A 27,215-nucleotide genomic window follows, 5' to 3' on the forward strand; every position below is an offset into this window, starting at 1 on the left:
TTAAAAGAGCATAAAGCATTTTGTTTAAGTGATAGGGTTGCAGGTAATTGGACAAAGTGTGCTGTGTCAATTTGTATTTAGGTTAACAAGGAGTGAGCAATTAAAATGACTGCCAATTTGTCTTTAAATAGAAAGTAACATAAAATGAGATGATCTTTTCCTGCATAAGCAGTTGAGGCAAGACCATCAGTGGCTCTGTGTCAAGACGCCTGTGCCAATTTGCGCTAGCAAGGAGGCTTACATTGGATTCAGATATACATCTGAGGGGAAAACACACTACCAGCCCTTCGCCTCAGTTAAAAGAGCTCAACAGACATACCAAGCCCCTGAAAGTTGCCATTTGGAGAAGACAGACAGAATGGTATTTCCTAAGGACCCTCTTGCACATGTTCGTACATTAAGTGGGTGCTAGGACGTGGATGGCTTGAGAAAATAGACCCAAAATACTGTAGACGTTTGGATCCCTGAGATCTCCTTTATATGAGATGCTCTGCATCTTGAACAACTGATCTCAGACTGCTCTGCAAGGTGAAACCCAACTTGGCAGGTCCCAGAGGTGAATCAACACAGAAAAATCACAGCCCAGACACAAGGGGAAGTAAAGCTGAAGGTGCGTACGCAGCATCCAAGTCAAGGGTAAGCAAAGCACTGCCACAACCTGCAGAACTGATGTATAACTGAACTTCCCCATTTGATAGCAGCTGAACGCGCAGACTGATTTGGGAGGAGCCGCATGTCCTCAGCACCTCTTTGGAGGAGAGTCGTAACAGCTTTCATATACAGTCCAAGGCTGTTCCTGTTATCAATCAAGGAGTCACCTCAACTGGCTTCAGATACTCAAGTTAGACAACCAGGTCTGTGTTCATTGCTTTCAACCACCCTAAGTGGAAAAAATAGGTTTATGAAGATGTCATTTCATCTGACCCCTGTTAGACATGTCTTAGGCATCCCCTTCTCTCCACCGATCATAAAGAGAAAGGAACAGCTCATGCTGAACTGTCTTTTTGATGCCTACACTACATCAGGTGAATTTAATCCCTGATGTGTAAAAAGCCAACATACTGCCCACAGACTGTCTCTCTTTCCAAAGAAGGTCCATACCAGGTCTTTCACACAACCAAAGGTCTTTCTAGTCCAAATCCTATTTACTGTAGAAGACACTAGGAAGGCCGTAAGCAGGCAAGGACGTGTCCCTGGCACACTCTCCTGGTCTGGCATCCTTAGGAAATTGCATCCTTTGACAGTTTGTGGTTTAGTAGCTTCATCCCTGAGTTTCTTTAGAGCTCTCTGCTGCCAGCGCCTTATCCTGACAACTCACTACTGCTTGCCTGCCTGCTTGCTCCCAGATTGCTTTTGCAGACTCTTTAATTTCAAACAGATCCCCTAAGACCTGCCACTTGGCTGTTTCCCCTCTTCTTCCTCCAGGTTAATATGATACTACAGCTGTCTCATACACTTTATTCATCCATTGTGTTTTATGAACACGTTCATTTTAGGTGGACATTAAACGGCCAGTGTAGTCCAGCATGTTACAAGTGGAACAACGAGCATTCCCACCTCCAGAATCCCATTTCTGACTGGCAACTCCCTGCAGTGCAGAGCCAGACAGCTGGGTAGACCAGAAGGGGGGGATCAAAGAAAGATCCTCAGGGGCAGTGTTCAGGCGAGGTCTTGTGAGAAAATGGAATGGTTCAGACCCAAAGGGTCTTTTCTCAGCTAAATCCCGTGAGAAACAACTTTAGGAGAAGAAGTAAAGTAATGACCACCTATTTAAGCTAAAGGAAGTCAGGAAGAAAATCTGGGGCATTGAACTAATTAGTTCAATAATTTCATTAATAACAATGTTCACTAAAAAGTGAATGACCAAAGAAATGCCAAGGACACTAAACAGATATCAGATGAAGACAGATGAGAAAAACAGAATGAAATTTTAAAAGCAGTTTAATCGAGGGGAGAAGAAACATAAACAACATCAGCAAATAAAGAGTCCAATAACAAGTTCAGACCCAAGACAACTGAAAAAATGAAAACGAAAAGAAAAGCGGGGGGGGGGGGGGCAATCCATAGAGAAGGAAGCACAACTGGGTAAGAGGATGAAAAAATAGAGAGAGAATGGAATAACAAAGAGGAAGCATAAATCTCATTTGGGCCTTTTCTGTATTGATTCACCAAACCTGCACAGGCCAAGTAGGTTCAAAGACAGTCAATGAAAAAGGGTTTCTCTGTAACACAAATACCCTGTAAAATAATGGAGTGAGTGATATTCATGCTCTCCAGCATTCACATCTAATTTAGAAGTGATGGGGAACATTGATTCCTACCTATCAGTGAAAAAAAAAACACGCTTCCAAAAAGCATTTGAGACCCTAAGTTAGACCCAAGACTCAGACAGACTTGTGAACATGACAATTGCATGTATCGGGGTAACTTCTCTGAATCGCGTGTGATGGACAGAAGCCACATCAGAAATACCTTCCCAAAGGAGGGCTACCCTTCTGTTACCATTTGACACTCATGGGAAAACTTCACCCACAGCACAAAGAAAATGAGGCACAGACCTGGACAAGTCATCCACCTACACAGGAAAAGGTGGAATAGGTCTGCTGGGCCAAAATCTATGCATTAACTAAGAAAGCACCTCATCTCCCAAAGGAAACAGTGGTCCTCAGGCACCCATCTTGGAGGTGTAAACAGGTAGCAAATATGGGCCATTATCCACAGGACTTGGCAAACAGCTTTGTGGCCCCAAGTATTTATGAAAAATACACATGATGCATGCTTTCTGCTCCAAAGCAGACCATGCATGCCATAGTTTGTACTGCCATGTTTAACCAGATCCCTAACTCCAAGACAAGTCAACCAACTTGACTCAACCAACTCAGCCAACTCAAATCAGACCAATGCAGAGCCAAACATCTTGAGTAGAGAGAAACCCAATTTCCCAGAAATTTTCACAAAGTTCTGATCAGTATTATTGGTGTGGTAGAGAAAATTCACCCTCCCAGTCATCCCTCACTGTAATGGCCTATAGCCAGGATGCAAGCACATCTCCAAAGCCAGGCCCAGGACCTGCAAGTCAATGCCTCTGCAAGCATTTCTCCAGGAAGCTTCAAGTAGCCCTGAGCCTCTGTTGTGTGCTGTGGTCCGTAGCCCATATCCTGCTTGCTAAACCTTAGTAATCGTTAGTTTTCCCCTATACTCAGCCTTGTACTCCTTCTTGCCCTGCTGATTTGATCCTGCTCCTTTTGCCAAAGCCAGTCCTGCTGTTTGGAGTCTGATTCTAGCTGAACCCGAAACTCTACTCTTGCCTAGCCACCTGGCCCAGCCTGCTTGTGCCTGACTCCTGTCCCTTGAATTTCTCCTGCCCCTGGATTTGTGACTTCTAGTTTCTGACTTCAGCTTAACTGCAGTCCCTACCTCCCTCCTCCCAAGCTGCTTTGAACACTAAACTCAACTCTACTGAGCTGCTTCTCCAAGTCGCAATCTCCTGAGGTTGAATCTGGTCTGACATACTTGCAAAGACTTCACTCCCTTGAAGAAAATGCAGGACAAAATTTATGGTCTTTTAAATCCAAAAGATCCATCTGCCCTTACTCAAAGGGGTGTTGTTCTAGCTTCTAGCAACAGACACCACGTAATCCCTTGACAGGCTGCCATGGACAGGCAGACAAACCCAGCACCCCCAATGTACCTTCTGACTGGTTACACACAAGGCAGGTCTCAGCTGGCAGATGTACAGCAACGTTACAGCAGAATATGAAAGGCCTGTGTTAGAGGGACCACGAGGGTTCCAAAACATATTCTTCAGCCGCGGGAAATTTCATGGAGGTCTACTGCTACCCAACAGAAATGTGTGTTGCCATGGAAAGACAAACGGGCAAGAGGTGTTTGGTTGAGGGGAAAGCAAATGGAGCCTAGTAAATGCTGTGAGGTGTCACCTAGGACTTGATTTGGATGCTGATGACTGGCTGCCAGCGAGGCCTCCATCAGGATGCTTACAATATGGCCAGAAGACCTGGCCACTAAAACATCACTGAAAAGGGCTGGGCAAACAGGTACATCGTTGGATCGTCCCCATCAGCTCTGCCTTTTGGTGCATCAATGCACGAAGCTGCTTTTATTGGACACTGCTTCCTTCCAGGAGTGAGCTAAGATAAACTGAATTTATTAAATAAATTTAATACAGTTTACCTGACCCACTCTGAACCCAACTTAGACGGCTTTCACATGCCATCTGTGTTACAGCTAGAAACTACTGTAAAAGCAATGTGAATGCTGGGTAAGAAGAAATGGGTTGCATGAGCATCTCAAAACATCAGTAAATGCCACAAAGGGAGATAGTATTTTTAGGAGGCTTTTTACCTGCAGGTGGGTCCATTCTGTATTTATTCTCTTGACACCAACCGACTGGTCGAAGTCTGCAATCCAAGTAAAACAACCACTGGTCATAGGATTCAGTCTCCTCCAATCCCACATAGCGAAGGCGTAATCTTCCTCCAACATTTTCAACCACACTAACTATCCAGTACTGAAAGGGATTCTGGGAATCCTGCAGCTCTATTAAGGAATCAACTGTAATGAGGTCTACAGGGTTTTTTCCTCGCAGAGGCTGTTTGAATAGAAGCAAAACTCCTTATTTTAAACTTTATTTGAAGACTTCTCAAGGAAACAGATGACAGCAGAAGATTATTTTTGTTTTTCACACCATCATCCAAGCGATCAGCAAACAGTCTGTTCTTCTTCTATTTTACCCAATGTCTTCCAAGTGCAAATTCAGAAGTAAAACAGAAAACAACAGTTGTGCTAATTTCTCAACTGACATCATCAACAACAACAAAAAAAGTATAATAGAAGGTGGAACGGCTCACAGGGCACATCCACGTAGGATGCTCCTGAGAACTCAAAGCCCAGTTATGTTGGAGGATTTCAAACCAAATTCTCATTGAGTGCAGCCAATAAGAACCAGTCATAGGACTGGACACTGGCATTTACCTAAAAGGCGACTGCTTTGGGCATGACCCTAAAATTGCCCTCTGTGCATGGATCATTCCCACCAAAAGCTTTATCTCACTCCTACTGGCATGTAGAACATATTATTCCCCACTGCCATGGATGCAAGAGTCTATGGTGGTTACCTCAAAGCCCAAAGCCCACGGCAGGTTCCCATCAGCTCAAGTGGCCTTGGGATCATAGCCCAGGGCACACAGGATTTGCTGGATCAAGCCGCCATGCCTAAGAAACCCCAGTAAATGAGGTTATTTGCTTACATGCAGTATTTTCTGTGATCCCAGTTTTGCAACCGTTTACACATGTGCTTAACTTTACACCTGCAAAGCTGCCAACCACAGGCATTAAAAAACCATGAGATGCTTTGCAGAACGATACTTTAGGGGCTCAGTGTTTTTGCTTCGTGATTGTGAGCATCTCTGTATTGTCGAGCTTTTCTCCACTAATATAATGGTTAGATTTCTTCGTTTTTTTAAAATCCAAGTTCCAATTCTTATGCAATTTCTCAATTCCAGGGCTTTAAGAGCAGCACTAAAAAACACCCCAAGAGTTGGGAGTGCTGGTTCCCAAAGGAGGTGCTAAGCACAAGCAAAATATATTAAAAACAAGGACCTTTTTTTCCTGTGTGTTTGTACCACTTCTACTTAATTAAACAATATAAACCTTTCACAGTATTTTTTTAAATATTAATTCTGTAAATCGGAATGAGTCCAGGATGGTTCCTTCTAGGGGTGGCTAGAAAAAAAAAGTGAGGAAAAAGCCTTATTTTTCAAAAAAGTTCTCTTTCATATTGAATTTTGAAAATATTCAAAATTTTGAAATGCAACTGATTTTGACTATGTCTCTCTTAAGCCAAAAATGCAGGCAACAGAATGAGAATTTGGTAAAAAATGTAATTAAAATTAACTATAACTATCACATGTACAGTTTTAACCAGCTCTATGAGTAACAGATAGCTCCCAGAACAATATATTTGCCATGATAAGCCACTCCTCTGTTGTATAAGACACAAGCACCTGTACAATGTCTTCAAATATTATTTCATGGCAAAACGCAGTGTCGGAATTTAATGATATAATAGAAAACTACGTTAACAGTTTTTTTACCTCTCATACAACTGCTTCATCGCAACAAAACATTCTTTAATATGAAACGATGGTGTAATGATTTAACTTATTATAATAAATCCCTGGCTGCATAAAAGCGAATATTGCTTTTCTGATTTGTGTGCTAAATTTTAAGCCAAGGGGTTGTCACTTACCCCTGAGAACTGAATGGCTAAGATTAATAATTGGCTTGCATGAAATATTAACATTTGCCATAACGCAAGAACTCTTTATATGCATAGCTAACATGTTGAAAAAAAAAAAAAGAAGTATCACCACATAATGATTTAGCAGTATAACAACAATCCGCAGCACTCACGAACAGCAAATCTGTCAACAGGGGCTTACATACATCGCACGACACAGACAGCACTAAGCACGTGTATTGTATAAAACACCAGAAAAGGGTCAGAAACTGTTTCAAGCCAAGGCACTGTTTCCTCTCTCTGCATTTCTGCCTCTTTTCTCTGCCTGTGGAAAGGGAACGGAGAGGTTTGTGGTGGCACTGGCATACACCGGAGATGGGCGCTGGACACCACTGGCTTTCTGCATATACCACCCGGGAGCGGTGTAGCAACAGGGGCGCAGCAGACCTGAGGATGTGCATTATTTCAGGCATGCAGGGGCTGTTCGGCTAAGAGATCAGGGGGATAAAAAATTCCCTGATGGTATGCTATTAATTCTCCTTGCCAGGCAGCTCGTACTGCACAAGCACGTGGGAAAAGGATGCGGCTGTGGGAGGTGGCAGTGACCAGGGACAAAAGGATCAAAAATGGTGCCTGGATGCACAATTCCTTCCAAAAAGCCAATGTGGGTGCTTACACAAAGATAAGCCACCTCTGTGCCTTTACTCCCAGCCTAAATTGAGAGGGGCAGAGAGAATTACCTCCTGCAGGACAGGCCGTCTCCTCTCCAAATGCCCACAGAGCATCCACAGGAGAGGAGGGCAGGTCCCAACGGAGAAGGCACCCTGCTCCCACAGTTTCAACGTGAATCTGTGGGATTTTTGTTCAAGATCCCAAGGCAAGCTGAGGCTGCCCCAGGTGCAAGTCACCCTGTGAATACGCTGCACAGTCTGGGCTCTATGGGTGCACCTAAAAAAACCAGCCCCTTCTTCTCTCCTGAATACCGAGGTCTGAGGGCACCAACTTCCCTGCTAAACCTGACTTCTGTGTGTATGTGGAAGGAACATCCTTGGAGGAGCTATTTCCATGCGTGCATAAACCTGAACCTGCTAAACACCCTCTCCAACCTGTGCCCTGACCTGAAAGCTCAGGTTATGAGTCTGGAGGATCTAATGAGGTGCTGAAGGGCTGCATCCTCCTTCCTACTGACCCCCTCCGTGCTCTCCTTCTCCACCCAGCCTTTCCTAAGTACCCAACTTTCTAAGTACCACCCTCCAGCCTAAAGGCAAACCAAACTTCCCATCACTGAGCCAGAAGCAGAACCAGCAGAGTCAAGGCAACGTTGCCACCGACTTTTGGCCAGCACTGGGTGAGACCCCGCTGCCAGGACACAGACGCTGCAAGCACTCGGCCCTGCACGTCGGGAGCGCAAACACTGCTGCAGCATGCACACCGCGACACCGTATCGGAGAGAAACTGCAATCTAATACATACGCCTTCCAGTAAATTTGCAGGTGCTGTCCGGGCGCCGGTCAAATCGTGTATGAGAAACTCCGTCCAGTCCACGTATTTCTCTTTGATTGCTTGGGAAGGGGAGGAAAGATAAGAAATGCTTAGCATAGCAGACTGCAATGGACCTGCCACATGTATTTTAGACACATCTCGGGGTTTACCAGCTCTAAAGTTTGGATGCAACTGCAACCCAGACCAGGGGAAAACCTGGTTTCTTGTCCAGTTCCTTGGGCAACCCGCACACATGGCTATATCCCAAAATAAGGGAAGGTGTTGCTCCACTGCAGCCATTGACAGCCATTTACAACAGTGTGGCTTATCATCTCCATCTCTCCCATTCAAAACTGGCCACCACTTGCATAACCAGTCGTTTCCTGCTTACAACATAGGCTCAGATATGATTTATAAAGCTTCTTTGTATGTTCACTAATGACCTCAGAGAAAAAAAAAGCTGTGCAAACTCCCAGTTCCTCGACAGGACGACAAAAACTCCAGGTGCTTTCCCCCACAAAGCAGAAAATTAACACTGAGAGCATTGTATGTCAGCTGCCAAGTTAATACACTTGCAAGAAGAAAGACTTAACAAATTTATCAGGAATGCCTATTTAATTTCAAAAAAAAGTTTGAATAATTTCTGAGCTAAACACTATAAGCCTGGGTTACTTTAGGGATCCATATCCACACAGTTTTACAAGATGTGAACTGAAATGTATAACTGTTGCCTCTGGGATTCAAATTCTGGTTCAATTCTTTCTGAAATCAGTAAAGGTTGGGCACCAAAATGCAATTCAGCAAATCTCAGCTTCAGAGATTCAGATGCCTCTTCAGGCGCATTGTGCATTTGCAGTCAGCAACCAAGAAACCACTTCAATTCCACCTGCCTCTAAGCGGGAATTCAATTGCATCAGAAATATTTTTCTCTCCCCAAAAATCTTACTTATATGGTAGACAACCAACGGTAATATAGTTATGTTGCTAGCACAGCAACTCCTATAGAAGGGAAAAATCACGTGCATTTGAAAATTAAAACATTTTCTCTGAACAAACAACTGAAAACATGGTTTAAAGACCATTACCCCACAGGGGAGGCCAGGAAGGGCTGTAATTAACCAGCGTAGGTCCGAAATAATTAAATGATAGCAGCCCTCATGTTTTGCTCAAAGGAAACAGAGCCCTTTGCTCCACGCTTTAGGAAAATATCATGTTAGTCAACCAAGAGCAATCCAGAGTGAAGCTCTTTGTGCTTTCACACAAGTCAGGATGGGATTGCTAATCGATTGAAAAGCTCGGTGATTGAGACTCCTCAGCCCTTCCCAGAGATGGGTGTCAGCTACCGCAATGCCTTGACAATGCGGGACCTGAGCTGTGGGACCTCTGAGAAGGTGCAAACTCAGTGGTTAGATCAGGAGGACTCAGGCTGCAAATGCAAACGGCAATATGAGCACAAGTATTGCCACCACTACCTCCAGACAAGGAAACCAAACCTGAGCCTTCTCAGAATGCATCCTCAAGCCATCTGCTGCCGAACGTTGAATTAAAGGAATGGTGAGAGGGAGCACTGGGTTTGCCCAAGGACAGTTGTACGCCATTGCCACAAAACACGCTCATGGTTGGGCTTCCTTCCCGCGTGGGTGCTTGGCAGACTTGGACTCCAGCCGTGCTCAGATTACACCCTAAATACCTTATGCAATCCACACAGGTATGGCCACGGACAAAGACAGAAGCCATGCCCAGCAGACCATACATCAGACCTCATTTCTGAGTCGTGCTCCTTCCCTAAAAGCCCGTTCTCCCAATGCCACTTGAACTATACATTCAGTTTATAGATCTAAGCTACGTTGAAAGTGCATTTAAATGTATTTAAAATTAGTGAACTTTAAAGTGCTCAACTTGAGCCTCTATAAAATAAAATCTAAGCTAGCCTGGAACTGCTCTAGGTCTTTTGCATCACGGATTTTACATGATTTACAGGAGATTTATGACCTTTACATTATTTAAGATGAAGGAATATCGTGAGAAGAAATGGTTTATACATGGCACTTTTCCTCTCAACGTTCCCGTTGCGTACAACTCATCAGTTTCTGTCCACCTACATTAGGATAAAGAAAACAAGCTTAATTTTGGCATCAGCGAGAAGGTAGTAATTGTTGCAATGAATGAGACTGGAGTCCCTCTAGTTCAGGCTCCTGCCTCTCGCTGCGAACAGCACCGGGTGCATCAGAGAAAGGTGCAAGCTGAACTTCATTTTGGCTCATACCCACAAAGTTGTCAGCCAAATTTTGGATGCCAGAGCTTCATTACTAACGGAATGACAAATGTGATAAAAAGAACACGGTTTGAACTTTCAAAGCTGGCAGGAGGGGGTGGGGGGGGGGGGCAGAAACAGGATTTTCAAAGTTGACAACAGATTTCAGGGGCCTCCATTTCCAGATGCCCGATTTGAGATGTCTTAACGGTGCCTGATTCACAGATCTTGCTGTCTGTCAGTCTGTCCCCCTTCTAATGTCTCTCTCAAAAAAAAATCTCATCCTTTTTAGAAGGTTTGCACCTCACAACTTTCTGACACCTAAATAAGACGGGGCCCCTCTCCGCCTTCAAATCTGGATTATAGGCTTCCAGAGTCCAAAAGGGCCAAGGTGACCTTTGTTTTCAGACTAAACAGACTCAGCTGAAAGACACAAACTACTCCCAGTTTCTGTGTGGTTTCAGAGCCATCCGCCCCAAACAAATCTAATATCTGGTGTTTTGCTTTATTTTATTCTTTTTTTGTGGTGTAGATAAGGGGACTCTGAAAAACTTTGAGAGAGCACAGATTGCACTGGAAGTTTTAGGAACAGGGATTTGCACTCTCTTCTGGGCCTACAGAGCTCAATCAGCCTTCTCAGTACTACAGTTCAAGTCATTACAATGCAAATATTAATTTTTAGTAGTAATGAAGTGAATCTGAGTCATCATGATATCTGCAAAAGCCTTTGAGGACCAAGCAAAATGTTAAACAAGAATATTCAAACAAAGGAAAATCCGCTGGGTAAATGCGAATAGCTGGCAGTGTAACGCATGGGTGCCCAACCTGAGCATCCATCTCAAGAAATGCTGGTGCTTCTCTGGTGTATCAGGCTCAGCACCTGTGAATCGAAGCACTGATTTGCAATCACTAATTCACATTTTTGCTTGTTAGCTACCAGGAAAGACACAACTGAACCTCTCGTACTGCAGGCAGGCTGGAAGAACTCTGCTTTTAGAGCCCATCTGCAGCAGGCTGGCCAACCGGCGGGATGGGGAGGTGGGCAGGACAACAGATCCTGTTCCACAGGGACCTAAACTCCACTAGTAGCGCTGCTTTCGAAAAAATTTTTCCTTTCTTAAATAAGTTGAGAGACTCAGCAGTGGTCCATGAGGCTCAGATATCCATGTTTTCTCTGCCTTTCAATGGATTCATCTTCCCAGAAGACCTCTGTGAACCTCCCCCATCCAGAACCTGTCAAGAGGAATGCACCTCCGGGATCTCAGCTAACATCTGTGGTGCTGTGGGAGGCAGGGGAAACACAGAAGAAATAAAGCAAAATAAACCTCCCCATCAAATCCTTTCAAAGAGAACCATTTCATGCAGGGAGATAGGTCTTCTTACAAAAGCCAAAAGCCACAGAGGACAAAGCGTGTCCTTCAAATGGAAATACTCTGACGAGCCCCCTCCAACCACAAAGTGTGACAGGCACAAGCAGTGATCTACAAGCATGTGCTTAATGTCACCCTAATTCATGCCACCCTAGCTCTTGCTGAGCTACTTTTACTCAAAAGGTCATAAGAAATCTTCACGGTAAGAAAGTCCCTGATATTTCTTCCTGGATGGCATAGGAAGAAACAGTCCTCGTTCTTCACAATCCAGGGAGCTCATGAAACTGGGAGGAAGACCCTTACCAATGCATAAAATCCTCTCCAAGCAGGGGTAAGTACTGAAAGCTGCCCGTCCCTTTGCACACCCACCCTTCCCTCACCAGGCACAGCTCATCTGTGAAGGTGGCACCTTGGAAAGGGACTGTCACCCACACCCAATGGGGCTCCAAATAGGCCCAATGACAAGAAAGCATTTGAGATACTCTAGTTACATTGAGCCTATCTTGGAAATTATATCCTAAGCAGCGATGGTTTGCTTGACCAAGACAACAGTAACATCATCACACTGACTGATCCTCTAGAGCATGAGGCTTTGATACTCTATGAGGACACAGCTTGGCCAAGCATCCTACTATCACTATGATTAACAGACCCATCTTAGTGCCAGTCCCGTGGTCCTGCGCAGGGTTGCTGGGCAAAGAAGTGACCAACGTGAGATTGTGCAATGGTTTGAGACCCTGGGTGCCAACCAACATCAAATTTATCACAGTGAGAGGAAATGATTTAAGAGAAGCAGAGACACAGTAGCAGGAAAAAAGATTCAGTTTAGTGATCCCACTGATGCAAAGGCTGCAGTGTGAGCTGAACTGAATGATTAAACACTAGATAATCCAGAGAGGAGACAGGTATTAGCAATACTCTCACTACAGAAAAAGCATTGGTCAAAGCTTGCACCATATTAGACACAGTACAGCCCAAACACAAGGCACGCATTGCATAAAGAGATCCTCCTGAAATGCCAGTGCTCTTGTAACTACTTTTCTTTCCAGGTTTAGCAGGCAACACCACAGCCCCATTTGGAGCCGCAGCTTGTATACGCAGATGTGCCTGTTTCCTTTGGACTGGGTTCAGTTCATCTTGGAGCCGGCGTGGGAGGTTGTTTTCACACCTCTGCAGGTCCAAGGCCAAAGGCTTTAAAGCATCTCTGTGCCATAAAAATGCCATAGAACCACCTGCCTTAGAGCAAAGCAGTGCAAAACATAGGCCAGATCTGCATGTTGCTGGGCCAAGCTGTATCCACAGCAGAGCAAATAGCTCTGCTCCAGATCACATTCATGCAGGACTAAATGTGCGGAGAGGAAAAATCCATCTAGATGTAGATTACCACAAAAAGACCAGAGAAGGAGACCACATTTCTCTCCCCAGTTCCTAAGCAGTAGTTGTTGTGGTGCGCCAACTCCCAGACTCCGTGCTGGGATGGGCTGGTTGAGGCCGAGCCAAGGCTTGGCCTCCTCCTAATAGACCTTGGTGAAATTATCCACACCTGCAAAAGTAAAAACCAAGTACCTCTGCTCCAACGCAGTCTTTGCAGCACACCGCTTTTGTGTCTCCCAGAGGAAAACACAAAGCCCTCCTGCCTCCTTCAATTAAAAATATTCATTTCAGAGGGCAGCTTCCAGTTTGGCAGATATTACAGCAGATCCTTAAATTAGAAAGAAAAAGGACCCTTCCACATTAAGGCTCTATTTATTTCCACAGAAGTGACGGTGCAGATTATAAAACTGAGCTTCCCTTCCACAGGGCTGAACTCCCATCAAAAAACAGATCACACCCAATATCCCTCAAACAATAATAATTCTTCCCACTTCTTTCTCTGCTCGATTCACCCTGCCCCCAACCTCCCTGACTCCCATTCCTCTCTCCCCTTTCGACTCCCTGCCATTTTCTCGCTTTTGCTGATTCATCTCATTTTCCCAAGCAAACGACTCCGGGTTGTGGCTGGACCTGACGGCTCCAAACCTGGGCACCGCGGCAGGAGCTGAGGACCAGGTGCTGCTGCAACCCCTGGCTGATGCGCAAAGTACCATTAGCACCGCTTACCATGCACCGGGTTTTCACCATCAGCTGCCCAAAACCCGCCCTTTCCCCTTGCACTGTGCGTGCTGTCCACAAAAGCCACTCAAAGAGCGGTCGGAAAAGGCCAGAGCGCCGCAACCCCGGCATCGCCGCATCCCCTGTCATCCCGCTGACCGCGTGCCTCAGAGCCAGGACAGTGGCTTCATTCCCGGTGCACAACCGGCTGCCCCTGCGATCCTGTACGTCTCTGTGCCCTACCTCAGCCACAGCATGTAACGGGTTCAGATTTATCTGCCTCTCTAGAGAAATGAGAGATTAAAAGAACATTTACAGTCCCATGAAAGCACTGAGTCGCAGGCGCTCCGTTCAATGAATATGAGATACTACTATCACATTGCCAACTCTTGGGATTTTATCTAGCCTCCTAGTAGTTGCTGTTTTTCTTAAAGGCACTTCTCCCACGGACATGGGTTTATATGAAAATCCTCATTTTCTTTTATTTTTCGGGGGTTTTTTTTGCGGGAACAGTACACCACAACACACAGGAAATATGAAACGACTTGAAATCTAAAAGATTGAGAAGATAATGAAGAGGACATGCAATTTTTTTTTTTTACCTTTTTATGATTTTTTTTCGCCCCAATCCACTCCCTCGACTAACAAGAGAAAAACTCAAGAATTTGAACTGCCACTTTCAGTAAGAGAAACCAACAGATGCACAAATACCTTATGGGGTTACAGCACCTTTACAGAGCCCGTGGATACCCTCGCCATTCCCAGCCACAAGAGAAGGGGTAAGAAGCGCAAACAGAGGTTGAGTGGGCCAAGGCCGTGCTTCCAGCCACCAGGGACCATCAAACAAGTAGCGTGCCATTACTTCAAAATAATACATAAAGCATGATAATACAAAATAACACATAATGCATGACTGGATACCTATGCCCATCTATCCTCCTAGCAGTTGAGCACATCGAGTACCAGCAGGACAATCTAACACCAGTCCATCTGAGAGGACCTGAGTTGTTGCCACCAGTAACGGGGCCCAAGGCAAGTAATAATATCAAATTATGTTCATTTTTAACCTTACTTTAAAAAAAATCAGTAGAAAAATGTTTATCATGTTGGGTTTTTTTTTAATTACCCAGGATCACCAGCAACCTGTCGACGCCTCTACTGTAGAATCCCCACTGGACCCCAACAACCTCTAAGAGTTTCAATTTTCTCATATGTGAAGTGAAGAACAGCATCTTAAACAGCTTTATAAAATGGTTTACAATCTTTGGGATAAATCTGCTAAGTGACAACACTCTCACTGTGGCAACTATTCTTATTAAAAATTTAACTCCTTCCTAGGATTGGAATGAACAATAACAGTTAACAAAGGGGAATTATAGCTGGCAGTTCTTGTCACTCCATTATGAAATTAACTAAAAAATCAGGATCTCATAAAAAATAAAATTTCTAAACAAATAATTCAGGATATCTAAAAGTTTATATACAGATAATATATATATATTGAAGATTTGCCGGTTTTGAAAAGGTAAATAGCATATTGCAAAAATATAGAAACCTTGTAATATTGATATTTTAAAGTTGTCATACATTTGATGCAATGTTTATGTTACGAAAATCTTAATATACAAATGTTATAACTACGTTATAAAGGTCTAAATGATAGAGTCAAAATGAGATGTCTTTATATCAAAATAGCATAGAACGCTAAAACAATTTGTTTAGACTTCACCCATCAAAACAATTTGTCAAAACTGACATGTTCTCACAAAATATTTCCATTTTGATAAAACAGCATTTTGACAGAAAATGGTTGAATCCAAACATTTTCATTCGGCTTGCTGAACTATATATGTCCTTGTGAACCAGACTGGATGTGAAAACGGGCTGGGGGTGTGAGTGCTGTCCCTGCTCCGTGCCCCTAAGCAATGGGCTCAGGCTGTGCCTGCGCTGCTTTTGAACCTTCCCCAAGTCCCTCAGGGCAGGGAACAGCCTCTGCTGCACACCCTACAGAGCCAGATCCCCCATTAGGCATTTCCAAAATCAAATAAATAAAAAAAAATATTTTTTTTTTTAAAAAAAGCTATTTAGTGATTTAATGGCATTTTCTATGAAGATGACTGTTTGTTTTGGATTCTTTTGTGGGCTCCCTAGAAAAAGCCAAATGGGGCTGGAGACATCTTCAAAGAACTTTCTTACTTAAGACTTCAAACAATCTTGTGTTCTCACACCAGCAGAGTTCTGCGGTTTGAATTGGATCACAAAATAATGAAAATGCAGTCCAAAAAAGAAAAAAAATGTACATCAAAAACTGTTGATCTGATTTTCTAATGACGCAGCCATAAATATCAACTTCAGAGCTCAGGCATCACCTTCTATATACCTGTCTTAAATATGGAATGCCTTCAAAGAAAATATTATATTTTCATGGATAATAAATTATGAGAACAATTGTCAAATAAGGGGATTTTCATGGAAACCAGAAGTTATAAGCAACTGTCCATTATAGAATACATGTGCTCAAAATACATTCCTGGTGTCAGCAGTACATTGGGGTCCCATTCCTATGAATTTATAACAGGCTAATAAACAGATGTTAGAAGTGAGTGTGATACCTGTAGGAGAACGAGTGGCTCTTGTACACTGTTAGAGCATGTTCCTTTAAGCTATCAGTTTATCTGCTGGCTCTCATAACTGTTAATTATCTAATATTTTTTATAAATAAAGCTGAAAATGTGTAAACTTCAAATCAATGTTAGTTGTTTAACCCTACTTCGTATAATAAAAATATTATGCGTCATTTTTTAATTGTCTTCAAAATACTTGATGCGTTTTAATTTTTCAGACTACCTAAAACACCCTGATCCATTCCTAAGAGAAGATCACCCTTGCTGCACTTTTTATGGTCATGACCCAACAGAGAGCCAATGCACAGACTTTAATCCTTGCATACCCAATTCTGCATGCAAGAGCACTCCTTGATGAGTAAAAGTAAAGAGATGTAAAAATTAGGAAAGGCATGAAGGATTACCTTATAGTTTTTTTCTAAGCAATTACACTGAATTTCAGTAAAATGCGACTGTTATCCTTGCTGCTGCCATTCAAGGTGTCCAGAAATGATTCACTTACATTCTCTCGGTCAAAACAATCAAGTTCACATGCAAAAAGCTGTCTCACTGTCCACAGGAGCCTTTACTTCCTAACATCTTCTCAGTCCTTCACAGACAGGCATACTATTCCCCTTGGGTTTCTCTAGTCCTTAATTAACTGTTATCTTTTTAACAATAAAAAAGCAGCGGGTGGTTTGGGAGTTGCTTTTCATTTCTTGAAGCTTGCTCTGGCCTGTGCTACATCTCCAACCCAGCTGTGGGAACTGGGGTGGAAGAAGGAAAGGGCAGGGATGTGGGATGCTGTGGGAGAAAAGTGTGTGTGTGTGTGTGTGCGTGCGTGCATGTGTGTGTGTGCGCAGCCAGGTTGAGTGGATGCTATTTACAATGAAGTTGTTTTTCGAATGATGCAAGATCCTGCAGCAATCCTCTCCTTTAACTCACTGCATCTCAGCAAGACACTTTGCCAGGCAAGACCATAACTGGCAGGAGAGCCACCACCAGCAGCTGCTGAGGCTCTTCCACGCAGTAGGTTCAGCTGTCTTCACCCCAATGTGATGGAAACACACTCCTCTTGAGATCCCGCTGCTGTGGCTTTCTGCTTACAATGTAAACTGCCCAAGATGAGAAATTTGCCTAATAAATCCCAACAGCAGGGTGACCCGTGTGCCATTAACCCATTACCAGCCCGCCTTGATTGGCTGAGTACAATGGCCTCAGGTGCCCATCCTGCATGCAAGCTGCAGTACATGATCTACTCATAAGTACTGTGATTAATTACTTCCCTTCAGTTAAAGTCAATACCCTACTTGCACTGGATTATTTAAAATTTTTTAAAAAGGGATAAAAAGGAGAGGTGTGTTGGTAACGGGAAGTGGGTCTGCTCTGCCCTGGTGGCATTATCTATCAACTTCAATCAGATTATGTGGATAAAGAACAGCAGCAAATTTATCAGCTCTATTTGGTCTTGTCACACCCTTCGCTGTACGACTTCATGCAGGTGCAAGCAGCACCAGAGAGCCAGGGACCACTGAGATGCAGCATTGCTCTCGCTTGGGAGAGCAGGAACTGGGGAGGAAGAAGAGCAAGACGCAGGTGGGAGATGGCAAGAGGCAAGGAAAACTCAACTCTTCCCACCCTCAGCCTTGCAGGGATGCAACCAATTTATTCAGCTAGTCCTCAACACAAGTCACCCACATCCATCCAGCCTCAGTAGGGTGGTATTCAAGGATGAAGCATTCAACTTTTCAGAGCATTTACCATGTGTAACCCTATTTATTTATTTTTTTAAAAGTTTTTCTACATTAATTTCACCTAGAACACAATTCTGAAACCTTGCCATCCAGACTAGGTACCAAACAACAGAAACATCCCCGTTACACCGCCGTGAACTGGGAAGAGCAGCCACCTGGCAACTTACTCAGGAATGCAAAAGATCCTCCAGACACAAGCATTTTTACTTGGGTCAGTTATCTGTTCTCTTGTATCTGCAGGCATGAATGCAGGCTGATTATTCTGATTCTGCTACAGCATCCAACATAATAAAAAAGGGCCGATTTTATTCTCAGTTAGCTTTGCAAAAAATTAGGAGGAAACATGATGCATAACTACGAAGGTCACGGTGTTTCACTCTGAGCAAGCAGTTTCTACTTCTCCAAAATTTTTCACGTTCACTTTTATCTAAACAGATACTGTACGCTCTTTACATGTTGCAATAACATTGCTCCCTGCCCAATTCAATTCTAGGTACAAGGTAGCTAAATTTCATCGTTATCAACACTACTGGAAATTAAGCAGGAATGGCTGACTTAAATGGTCTCAGACGTGTAGACACACAGACAGAGCTCCTGGAAGGTATTTCTGAAAGCCAGGCACTGCCAAGCATCTGAAAGCTCTGAACAAACCATATAACCATAGGGGTTCCTCCATCATTAGTATCAATGTCCATTAGGGTGACGGCTTACTGTGAAAATGAGCATCCAAACTCCACGGCTCTTGCCACTTAACCCCAAGCCTCCACGTACATTCCCTGATTATTTTTTCTTCCGCTTGCATTAAGCGCCATGCTCAATGCGCACAAGAGATGTACCATGTGCGATGAGAGCTCAAACTCCAAATCTTCAGACCCAGGAGTCTTAATGAACACCTTGTCAAATCAGCAGTTCGGGAGCATTCAGGGAGGGGGAGAACATGGTATTTTGATTGTAATTTCTAAATCCATTTTTATCCCATAGAGAATAATAATAATAATAATAATAAAATTGTAAGGACTCTGTTTTCCAGGCAAAATCAGCACCTTAACCAAAGTGCTCAGAAGCAGCCCAGGTCACAGACCTCGGAGTGGGACTGCAGGAGATGGGTCATGCATGCACCTATATGAGATACAGGCACATACACCAGATGCCCTGCAGAAAACTGCACTTAGCAGGCAGCTGCACAGCTATTTGCTTCCAGGCTGTATCCCCTCCGGGTGACAAACCAAGAAAGCATTTAGTCATCGTTCCAGGCACAGAGATTTGCTGTTGCAGGCAGACAGAGATGCACAGACAATTTGTACAATCCTGACTTAAAAGTTTCAAAAGCCATTGGGGAGGATGCATGCAATGCTGCTTGCCCATCATCACCCTGGTAAGCCTACATATAGCACTTCATATACTGCCTGTGCACTAGCTCCATAAGAGAGATGTAGAAAGAGAGAAAAGGTATGTCTACAAAGCAAAATACAGCAATTCCTGGATAAATCCCCACCCAAGTTAGCATTCATAACCATAGCCAGAACTATTGCAATATAGCCAACAGCTTGGTTCATACCCTGAATTAGTATCTCCGACCACCATTGGGCACACACTGGACCTTGCCAACAGTTGTTATGAATTAGTATGGGGGTCTTTCACATAATACTGTATTGCACCAGATCTCTCTGATGCTGGAAAGTGGAGCTAGTGGAGGAAAGGAGGTCTGGAGGTTACCTGATCCTGATCTAAATGCCAAACGCTCTCCCCTTGGCTTGCCTTTGTCAATGGATATGAGAAGCACTTCCATGCCCCATCTCTCTGGGATCTCATAGGCCAGCCCCAAATGGATTCAGTGGCCTAACAACGTCTAAAAGTTATGGCCCGTTCTGTAAGGGGATGTCATTGCGGTATAAATATTGTGCCCACGGCTCTGACCTTACGCCTCCAAACTCTATCCAATTATCTCACATACTAAGTGCCTTTTCTCACTTCCAAATCCCGTGGTCGCTTTCTGAAGGCTATTCTTTGGAGACAGCTCTGTAAAATACAAATTTACAGCAGCACAATGTTATTACATAAAGCATAAACCAGTTCACTGCACAATTACCTTTTTTTCCCTGGCAATGCCAACAGCCTACAGCAAATACCTGCTATGAACAAAAGCACCAAAACATAGAAGGCATATAGAAGAACCTGATGTCCAAGGAATCCATTCCAAGTTGCTGGATTGAGAACTGGCTCAACAACAGAGCTCAGAGGTTTGTGATCAATGGGGCAGAACCTCATTGGAGGCCCGTAACTAGCAGTGTTCCCCAGGGGTCTGTGCTGGGCCCAGTCCTGGTCAACATATTCATCAATGACCTGGACAAAGGGACAGAGCGTAACCTCAGCAAGTGCTGATGATACCAAGCTGGGAGGAGCGGCTGACACACCAGAAGGCTGTGCTGCCATCCAACGGGACCTGGACAGGCTGGAGAGCTGGGCCCAGGGGAACCTCATGAAATTCAACAAGAGCAAGTGCAAGGTCCTGCCCCTGGGGAGGAACAACCCCAGGCACCAGCACAGGCTGGGGGCTGAACTACTGGCAAGCATCTCTGTTGAGAGGGACCTGGGAGTGCTGGTGGGCAGCGAGGTGACCCTGAGCCAGCACCGGGCCCTTGTGGCCAAGAAGGCCAACGGTGTCTTGGGCTGCATGAAAAGGAGTGTGGCCAGTAGGGCGAGGGAGGTTCTCCTCCCCCTCTGCTCTGCCCCAGTGAGGGCACATCTGCAGGGCTGTGTCCAGTTCTGGGCCCCCAGTTCAAGGAGGATGCGGAACTGCTCGAGCAAGTCCATTGGAGAGCTACCAAGATGGTCAGAGGACTGGAGCATCTCCCTTGTGAAGAAAGGCTGAGAGACCTGGGCTTGTTCAGCCTGGAGAAGAGAAGACTGAGCAGGGATCTTATCAATGCTTATAAATATCGGAAGGGCAGGTGTCAAGAGGATGGTGGTGTACCCTCTTCACTGGTGCCCAACGCCAGGCCAAGGGGCAACGGGCACAAGCTGGAACACGGGAAGTTCCCCCTGAACATGAGGCCAAACCCCTTTGCTGTGCAGGCGCCAGAGCAGGGGCACAGGCTGCCCAGAGAGGCTGTGGGGTCCCTTCCCTGGAGACATTCACCCCCCGCCTGGACGCGGCCCTGTGCCCCTGCTCTGGGGGTGCCTGCTCAAGCAGTGGGTGGGACAGGATTATCTCCAGAGATGCCTTCCAACAGCTACCATTCCATGATTCTGTGAGTTTGGTTTTTTTTTTCATTTTCCATCTTCTGTAGAAAGGTGAGAATTAGTGGGGGTGTTGCTTGCAGTTTATTATATGCAGTTTATTTTTTAATAAACTACAGAAGAATAATTAAGACAACTCTTTCTTAGCTCTGGTGGGAATCATCAATTGAAAATACAAAAAAGTATGCAAATTCTGGTTAATGGTTAAAGGTTTTTTTCCTATTATCAAACTCACCAGATATGCATGAGACCCAGCAAGCAGCCGAAAACACTTTTTTTACTTTTTCTGCCTTTAGACAGACACTACAAGTCTAGATTCACCTCATCCTGCAAAACATATCTAAAATTTAACCGTCTAGTCTCACGTTATCTGAGATCGTCGGGTGTTACAGCTACAGACAGGTGACACACATGTCCCTGGCTGGATGGCTACACACTGGGCAGTCTCAGACCATGTCTTCTTTTGAAGACTTAAGCAGTGATTTGAAAGAAAAAACAAAGCCATTGCTAGTTTCAGCCTGGACCCCCAACCCAAGGGCAAAGATGCAACTCAGAGACAAAAGGCAGAGGGATGCCTTGTGGGAAAACCCTGGCAAGACTCAGGCGGGAGGCTGGTGAGGAACAGTGCTGCAAGGTAAAAGCAGCAAAGCAGGATGCACTAGGTCTAAGTTAAGGATTTGCCCACGGTTCTCCCCAAATCTCACTGCTCATACCCAGAGCATGGGACAATACTGGAAATCTAACCATCCACCACATGCCCCAAGAGTGAGCCATCACACTCCTAAATTATGATGGAAATAGCCAACAAGCCCCATTCACCATGACTTCACCTTCTGACACCCCACCAAGCAGAAACATACATTTAAAAAAAACAAAAAAAACACCCTAATTTCATACTTTGCACCATGTTCTATAATTAATCAGAATTGTATTGCCAACTTCTAATGATCAAATCCCATTTCATCATTTTGGAGCCTCTGCACTGACATAAGCAGTACAAATCAAAACCTAGGGGGGCTTATGAGCATTCATCATGCATCCTTCACCAAATCAATGGTACAATCTAAGCACAGCCAGGCCCCATGAGGTGCTTAACATCCTATGCACAAGATGTAAATTCATAATCATCATTGCAACACCAAAGAAATACTCCATCAAGGCTCATTTTGTGGTTGCTAAACATGTGTTTTCCTCACTTGAAACTAGAAAAGGGCTTGAGCTATAAATCCCAGGATCAAAAACATCCCCAAACTTTGAAGAGTTTAGATCTGAATCAGAGATCAACGTGGAACATTATGCAAGGCATCATCTGAAACGAGATTAACAACATGTTGCAGGATCTAAAATGCCAGCAGCCTTTCCACAGTGCTCCAAACCTCCTTTGAATTCTAAAACTATCTTCTCCATCACTCTGGGGCACATTGACTGGAGATGAAGATGCTGTGATGAACCCAAATGCCTTCCCGGCTAAATTAAAGGCTCCAAAATCTTAGTGCAGAGCCATGGTTCATTCAGCTGGTTTGTGAGCTCTTAATCTCATCTTCAGCACAAAATGTTTCCTCCAAGTTTTTTTGGCTTCTTTGTTTTCGAACAAATTTTGTAGATGTTCTACAGGAAAGAGGGCTTCCAAATAGAGCCACCTCCTGACGTCCACGCTGACAAGCTCAAGGACAACAGCAGAATGGCTCAAAGCAAAGCAAGACCCCATGGAAGAGGTAGCTTCTGTAGTCAAATGCCCAGGGTGTAGATGCCTCACATGGCCAGGGACTCCTCAGTGACCTTCTCATGGTTGCTTAGCATGGGAGAATTACCAGATTTCCTTCTTGCTGCTTCAGGCTCTACACTCATCACAGCACAGCCTCTTAAATAAAGCTTGCACAATACTTAGCAGGATGTTTTCCTGGGTTTGGCAAAGTTTTCCCTGGATTCATCTTCTAGATCAACTCCATTACTTTAGCAAGTAGCTGCATTTTTACACCACAACACAAAAATGCTGACTTCCTGTTGCTTCTTCATCCATTCCCAACAGCGACAGTGTGGGAAAAAGCTTTTTTGCTACAAACACAGGAGGTAGATGCACAGATCACAACACAAAATAAACCATCAGTCAGGAAGGGTTTCAGCCCATCCTTAAGCTTATTTGCTTGTTTGGTTTTTTTTCTTTTGTGACCAAAATCAAATAGGAATGAGAGCGTGCACACACACACAGAGAAACACACCATTTGGGGATTCAGAGCAAAAGCTTTCCAATGTCATGCAAATGGGCCAGAATTGACCCAGAATTTGGAATCTGGGTTAGCGGAATTGATTTTTAATTGTCAGCAGGAAAATGCTTTATAGGAGCATCACTTAAATCTCTGCACTGCGTAACAGCTACCTCTACGTGCTTCAGGAGCATATGGTCTGCTTCAGGAAGCAAGCCCCTTCCATGGTGACTGGGAGCCCACATTATCATGTGTAATGAGGGAAAAATCAAGTGCAAGTCACAGCTGGCTCGGGATCATGCTGGTGCTTGCATCTGTCACTAGCAGCTTCCTGAGCTCACTATCTGCGTGCTCCTCATGAGCACACTCTGAGGTGCCCCTAGGTGCGTGTGAAGGAACGCTCTGCTGAAGACATGACACTAGACGCATTGGCTTGTCCTTGGCCTGAAAGAGCACATAAGATACTCTCATGTCTGCTCATCTCTAACAAACATAATTTAATCTTCAACCTGATCAAAAAAGGTCCACTGAAGAAATGTGTACATCAACTTTGCCACGCTCTGGATCAAGCTCCTTGTGCTATTTACCATTCCCAGCTCCTACATCAATGCAGAGGAGGTCACTCCCTTCTCTGATATAGACACCCAAAACTCTACCTAAGTCAGAACATGAATGGTAGGGTTTTTAAGTCTCCACGATGTCTCCAATGGCAATTATTTAAGTCTGTCAATGTTTTAATTATTATATGACCACAATAAGTACCTAGGCCTAGTCTTAACAGTTGAGATGCCATTTTCACTCCAAAACTCCTCTGGGGGAAATTACACGAGACTGAGGAAGGGAAATTATATGCAGTTACTAAGAACGGCTACTTATAATCTCTCATTTATTATTTTTAAAGAACATTTTATTAAAAAACTCACTCAGCTGGACATCAGTTAAGTAAGTTGACCATGCCAAAAAATGAGTGATTTGCATCCAGTGTTATGTTTTCAGGGTCAATCTTCCCATTTTCCTATCGTTTCTGGACTTTCTACCTCCACAGCTTCAAGGCACATGCCCCAGGAGGTGTGTGAGTGTGGAAGAGCAACTGAAAACAGGCACTGCTGGATATTCAAGGCGTGGAGATCTCCTCAGTTATGACTGAGGCACACAGCTCATGGGTCTTTGCTTGAATATGGACATTGCTCCTCAGTGAAAACTCCCCCAAGTCACAGATGTCAACCGTTACACACTTTGTTCTGTATTCACACAGTTTACACCAAGCAGTTGGATGATGTCAAATGGTGGCTCAACACAGAGCCCCAGAGCCAGTACTTCTAAAACTTACTGTCTTCTCAACCAAATTTTTATTAGGAGCCTCACTGTATCTTTACCTGTAAAATAATTTACATTCTTCCATCCCTTGGCACTTAAATCCCTTGAAAGAAGGATTTTGCTCATTTGTGCAATGGATGGAAAGGGGTTTTTGCAACAGTCATTAAAAGGAGGTTTTCCCTGAAATGGTCTCAAAGGCACCTTCCAAAAATGCACCTCATTTCACCTGCTGCTAAAGAAAAAGTAAATATCAGGAAATCACTACTCACAGAAAATTCTGATGTCTGCTCACAGCCTTTTGCTGCAATATTTCCTTGGAAATACAGCTTCTCATTCGCAGCCTCTGCCTTGTGCTGCGATTACTCCTTTCCTCCCGTATCTTTGTTCCTCCAGCACAACTTGTACTAAATGTCAGCTCCACAACCAATGGTTTAGTCACAGCAGCGGCTGCAGTGTTATCCTGCGGACTGTGACCAGAATTGCGAGCAGCAGAAGGTGAAGCCATGGGGTCTCAAATGCCCGTCTTAAGCCCTTCGAGCGGAGGCTCTGAGCGTAAACTCTGAACAGAGCTTGAGTCCTACTCAAACGTGCTTTCCTTGCAGGAGGTTGGGAGCTGCAGCAGAAGTCGATTCTGCCAACAATTTGGGCTGGATCAGTCAACTATTGCAGCCCAGCACTACTGCAAGGTGTGCTGTTCCATCAATCTTTGCCGAAGTTGAATGCTTTTGCTGTGCAATGGGCTTGGGCTTTGATCTATGCAGACACAATCTCACACACTGCCTAATAACACTAAAAAAAATTAAAATATAGCTCCATGTGGATTTGGACAAGCAAAACTTCCTCAGTTTCTAACACAACCCCTCTTTTTTGTCACTGCCCATAGTGTGGCACAAACCTCACCATGCACCTATGCCCAGCGTCACCACCCCACGCAAAGGTGCATCAGTATCCAAGTCTGAGCAGATCCTCAGCTCCCTGAGTGGCCCTGCCCACGGATGCCTTCCCAAACTTAGCTCTGCCCCTCCGATCACCCTTGCTTTCACCTCCCTACTGTGTCTTATTTGCTCTTCACTTGTGTGGTCCAGCTGTGAAAGAATCAATTGGCTACAGTCCTGCTGTTACCAGGGGAAAATGAGGTCTTTGAGGATTTTTTTTAAAGTATTGCACAGAGCTAATGTATATCCTGATCTCCTCCTGGCCATTTGTTGCAACAGTCAACCATAAAGCAATGGCACGAGCACACCCAAGCCCCAGCTTTGCCAATAGCCTGAGCTGGAGGAGCATTTCAATCTCCCCGCGTAAATCTGTGCAGCAATCCATTGCAGAAGTGTGCAAGCTTCGCTGCCCACGTGAGGCCAGATTCCAGAGCACTTTTGGCTAGTTCTGGTCCTTCAAGCAGCCACAATCTGGGTGCCAAAGGCTTCCAGAACTCAAAAGGTACCTGCTTAATTCAGAGATGACCAACACACTCAAGTGAGTTCCCTTATGGACGATGAAAACCTCAGCTGAGGCCCGGTAACACCTACAGCTGTGATGGTAGAGGATGGCTGGCTCCTCAAGTTGTATGATAAAGTCAGATTGTGCTCTCTGCCTGGAAAACCCAGATGTACACCATAGGGGCAGGATGAAACAAATCATTCTTTGATATTCGAGCATCTTCCAAACAGGAGAACAGGTATCAGGAGAAAACAAACAGATCCGAGTACAGTGCTGTGTACAGAAATGAACTAATATCAAGCTTGACTGAAAAAGTTGATTAAATTAGTTTAATTTAAAAGCCCAAACAAACCCTGAAGGAGGTTCTTTGTTTATTGCTTTTTACCGACAGCACACGTTACTGAAGAAGCACCATGTGGGCATGAAATATTTATTCATTAAATCTTTCATAAAGCTCCACACTATTGGTTTCACTCAGGATATATTTATAACTTGTCAAAGTCCGCAAAAATCACTGCTTTTTTTCCCCCACTTCCATCCCCCCCATATTGTTTATGAAAGGATTAGGTTTTCAGTTTTCATTGCAATAAGCCTGATCCTCAGCTCCACTCTTGCTTGTCCACAAGGTGCTGCTTCTTTAACCACAACAGGATAGTTGTAGTTAAAATAGTTCAGCCTTCCCTGTACCACCCAAAAGGGACCGTTACCGTGCTGCAAACCACACTGCTGCTTCACCGTGTTCCTGCCGTGGGAATGGCACCATCGTTCACTTATGGAGGAAGGCACCATGCACCAGCAGCGATACATGGGGAAATAAAAGTCAGGACAGGCAGGGAAAAGCAGTCAGAAAGTGCATTCATTTCAGCATCAGCATGTCTGAGGCATCTGTTACCAAACCTCACTCCTTCAGTGAAACCCCGTCTTGAACCCTTCCTTGGCTGTTGGCCAAGCTACAGATTTCCCCCATGCTCCAAGTTGGGTTAATAACATGCTAGCGTAAACAGTGCTACATTATCCTCAGTGTTAGCTGTAAAACTATATAGTATTGTTTTACTACAGTTTTACTGACTATATAGCTCAGTCCAGTACACGAATGAGGATAGGTTATAATTATAAAGTACTTTCCACCCTTAAGCGTGCAAAAATCCAGGATTTGAGTTGGACTGTGTGGGGCCAGTTGCACCAGTGAAACTGTCACCTCTCT

At 44.3% G+C, this 27,215-nt stretch overlaps 1 protein-coding gene across 2 annotated transcripts in view; it reads right to left on the reverse strand.

Moving 5' to 3' along the window:
* Nucleotides 1-27,215, reverse strand: part of SFMBT2 (Scm like with four mbt domains 2) — a 124,212-nt gene that overhangs the window by 64,428 nt on the left and 32,569 nt on the right. The window contains exons 5-6 of one of the 2 annotated variants that reach the window (XM_064442594.1): nucleotides 7,733-7,821; nucleotides 4,363-4,609 (exon numbers count right to left, since the gene is read on the reverse strand). In XM_064442594.1, coding sequence (XP_064298664.1) covers nucleotides 4,363-4,609; nucleotides 7,733-7,821 — 336 coding nt within the window. Of the gene's footprint in view, nucleotides 1-4,362; nucleotides 4,610-7,732; nucleotides 7,823-27,215 lie in introns of those variants that run through there. The other variant, XM_064442603.1, reaches the window with a different exon arrangement.

This window comes from Phalacrocorax carbo, chromosome 1, assembly GCF_963921805.1.
Source record: "Phalacrocorax carbo chromosome 1, bPhaCar2.1, whole genome shotgun sequence".
Lineage (NCBI taxonomy): Eukaryota > Metazoa > Chordata > Aves > Suliformes > Phalacrocoracidae > Phalacrocorax > Phalacrocorax carbo.